The following is a 2,974-nucleotide window of genomic DNA, read 5'->3' as shown; positions in this document are numbered from 1 at the left end:
TTTTTTATTAATTTTAATAAAATAATCATTCCCCCTTTCTGTTTTTTTAATCATAAAACAATGACATTGATAATAAATGCATGCATCCCTTGCACAATTAGGGTTCCAAGCTCAATTAAATTTAGATTTTTTTTTTGTAAAAAAAATAAATCTTGAGTTGCCAATTCACACACTCACACTGTCACACATCCCAAAATAATTAATAAAAAAAACAAGGTTTATATATTAATATATATTCTAATACTCCTCACATGCATGCATCATCAGCTCTCACACTAATAATAATCGAGCAAATTAAATCCTAATCAAATTAATTAATCAGGACTACCTTAATTAATTAATCAATTAATCACTGTCACTTCCTTTCCTCTCTCGAAGCTATAATTAAGCTCTCTATACTCCGAGAAGAACGTAGTAGAGGATGGTGATGGGGAGGGCAATTAGCATGCCAAAGATAACCCTGAATGCCAACGTAATTAAGAAATATTAATATCGTAATTTAAAAAAAATGTTTTATTAATGAAAACAAAAATTAATTATATTATTACTTACGCAGTGCTAAGGATGTCAGCATGGCAATTGTACTCCTTGGCAAATACAAATGGAACAATGCCTTGAGGAAGAGCTGCCTGAATATATATATTTATCAAAAAAAAGGAAAAAAAAATTAATGAAAATAATTTACTGTAATTTTAAAATTTCAAATCTTAATTTTTTTCCGTACCTGCACGATGGCGACATGGAGCAGAACTCCTCGGAGCCCGACGGCGATGGCGGTGGCTGCGATCACCGCCGGTCCCGTTAGGAACCTCACCGCCATCGAGAACGCCGCCACCGCATTCCCGCACGCAATGATCTTCGGTTGCAATGCCATGAACAATCCTAAAAAAATCATTTTGATACAAAATTAGTATAAAAAAACTTTTTAGTGTTCTTCAGCAAATTAATTAAAAATGGATCTTTTACCTAAACTGAACATGGCCATTCCCAATCCTGCGTCCGACAGGATCGATATCGATCCCTTGATTATCGTCGGCATCTCGATGTTCCACCTGGATTTTTCACACATTTTTAGCTGATCGTGAGATCGCGTGGAGTTGATGAATGACCTGACCTGAAGGAGACGAGCGACCAGATGAGGCCGAGGAGGCTGGAGTAGGTGTTGGGGTTCCTGATCAGCTTCCGCCACACCATGATGAGGATGAGCCTCGTCATCACGCTCGCCGGAGGCATCCGGTGGCCGCCCTCCACCAGCCCAGGCTCCGCCGCCGCTTTCTTCGGCGCCGCCACGTACGGTGATCCGTTCGCTGGGAACTTGCCGGCCTTCAGGCCGTCTTCTACGTCCACGTCGCCTGATTGCGGAGGGTGGATTTATGAGATGAACGGCGAAGAAGAGGGGTGGCGGTTGGTGGTGTACCTTTGGGAGTTGGGATTTCTTGGAAGCGGGCGGCGATTTTGGAAGGGTCCATGATGCCGCCGGAGGCTGCTCTGTTCACGGCGTTCCTTAGATTCGCCTCCGATCCGGGGGAAGCGCTGGAGCTCCAGACGAACATGTGGAGCTCTTTGTTGTTGCTGGCGTTGTGGGGCGTGGCGGTGCCGCTTTCTTTGTTGTTCCTTTTTCCGCCGGAAACGCCGGTGGTGCCGTTGTTGGTGATTCCGGAGAGGACAGGGTTGGGAGCAGGGTACGCGGCGGCGGAGCTGAAGAAGTCTCCGCTCCGGCTCCTGCTCATGTTGTGCTTCCCGCCGCCGGCGGGCGGCTTTTGTTGGTCGTCCTCGGGGGCGGCGGCGGCGGCGCGCGGGCTGGTGACCTTGCTGGAGAACATGGCGTAGAAGTCGGTCTGGTTGAAGCTGGAGGCGCGCGGCGTGGGCTCGCGCGACGACTGCAGCGAGTAGATCTCGACGCCGGTGAGGTTGGAGGCGCGCGGCGTCATGCCGGCGGACGCCGCGGACCGGTTGTTGTAGTTGTTCTGCGACGACGCGGCAGCGGCGGCGGCGGCGGCGGAGCGCGCGGCGACGATGGAGGAGCTCGAGCGGCGGACGACGACGTGGAGCTTCCCGTCGCGGCCGATCTCGGTGTCGGTCTGCAGCAGCTCCCGGCCGTTCAGCGAAATCACGTCGGAGTCGACGCGGAAGGAGGTGATGGATCCGGCGATGTCGGCCGGAAACTGCTCTGCGATGAGCGCCTTCGCGCCGCGGTACTCGAAGAGGAAGAGCATGAGCGTGTACCACACCACGCTCTGCATCACCACGATCTGAACCATGAGGCCGCCGGAGAACTCGCCGTACATGGCGCTGAGGAGGGGGATGCCCATGACGAGGGTATTGGGGAGGGTGGCGAGGGAGAAAAGGGTGATGCTCCAATCAAGGCCGCCGCCAGCGCTGCCGGGGCGGAGGAAGCGGCTCGGGAGGAGGTTGTGCCAGAGGAAGAGGGCGAGGAGGATGACGAGCTTCTGAAGGGAGTCGGCGGCGATGAAGTGGAAGTTCATGGCGTAGATATTGTTGATGGAGATGAAGTGGAAGGACAGCAGGGGGACGGCGAAGACGGCGACGAACCGGTTGATGCCGGAGCACTGGTTGGGAGTGAAGATGTTCCACCACCGGACGGAGCCGTAGGCCAAGATCATGGCCACGTACAGCGGAACCACCGCCGCCAGCACATCGTAGATGTCCTTGCCGTTGATCATGGCCGCCAGCGAGGTGGAGAGAGCAGCGAGAGATGACTCTGTTCCAGACTTCCAGTTCTACAAACAGAACGTAAATATATATAATTTTTATTTTTAAAATATGATTAAAAAATTATTTCCAAAATAAATAAATAAACGATCCAGATTAAACTCGTCAGAATCGTGTGTCTCGTAGAGGCGATTTGCCGATTTCATGCAAATTTGCCTAAAGCTCCCTGCAGTTTAGCTTAATCTAATTGATGAAAAAAAATGAATTGCAATTCGAGCCTATAAATTTGAAATTATATCAA

General features: G+C 50.3%; 1 protein-coding gene across 1 annotated transcript; it reads right to left on the bottom strand.

Annotated features, from left to right (window-relative positions):
* Window positions 1-211: 211 nt before the first annotated feature.
* LOC122011491 (auxin efflux carrier component 2-like) lies at window positions 212-2,731 on the bottom strand. Its single transcript, XM_042567883.1, has 6 exons — window positions 1,418-2,731; window positions 1,115-1,352; window positions 967-1,052; window positions 725-882; window positions 553-629; window positions 212-460 (listed from the first exon to the last, which is right to left on the bottom strand). The coding sequence occupies exons 1-6, from the start codon at window positions 2,682-2,684 to the stop codon at window positions 394-396; spliced, it is 1,893 nt and encodes a 630-aa protein (XP_042423817.1). The 5' UTR covers window positions 2,685-2,731; the 3' UTR covers window positions 212-393.
* Between the last annotated feature and the right edge of the window lie 243 nt (window positions 2,732-2,974).

This window comes from Zingiber officinale, chromosome 8A (assembly GCF_018446385.1).
Source record: "Zingiber officinale cultivar Zhangliang chromosome 8A, Zo_v1.1, whole genome shotgun sequence".
In the NCBI taxonomy this organism is placed as follows: domain Eukaryota; kingdom Viridiplantae; phylum Streptophyta; class Magnoliopsida; order Zingiberales; family Zingiberaceae; genus Zingiber; species Zingiber officinale.
The sequence above is the reverse complement of the archived record's forward strand: the minus strand, read 5'-3'. Positions and strand labels throughout refer to the sequence as shown.

Coding starts and splice junctions, on each gene's coding strand:
- LOC122011491 (XM_042567883.1), bottom strand. CDS start 2,684: ATGATCAACGGCAAGGACATCTACGATGTGCTGGCGGCGGTGGTTCCG. Junction 1,353..1,417: donor AGAAATCCCAACTCCCAAAG/GTACACCACCAA, acceptor CTCCGCAATCAG/GCGACGTGGACGTAGAAGAC. Junction 883..966: donor AATGGCCATGTTCAGTTTAG/GTAAAAGATCCA, acceptor TGATTTTTTTAG/GATTGTTCATGGCATTGCAA.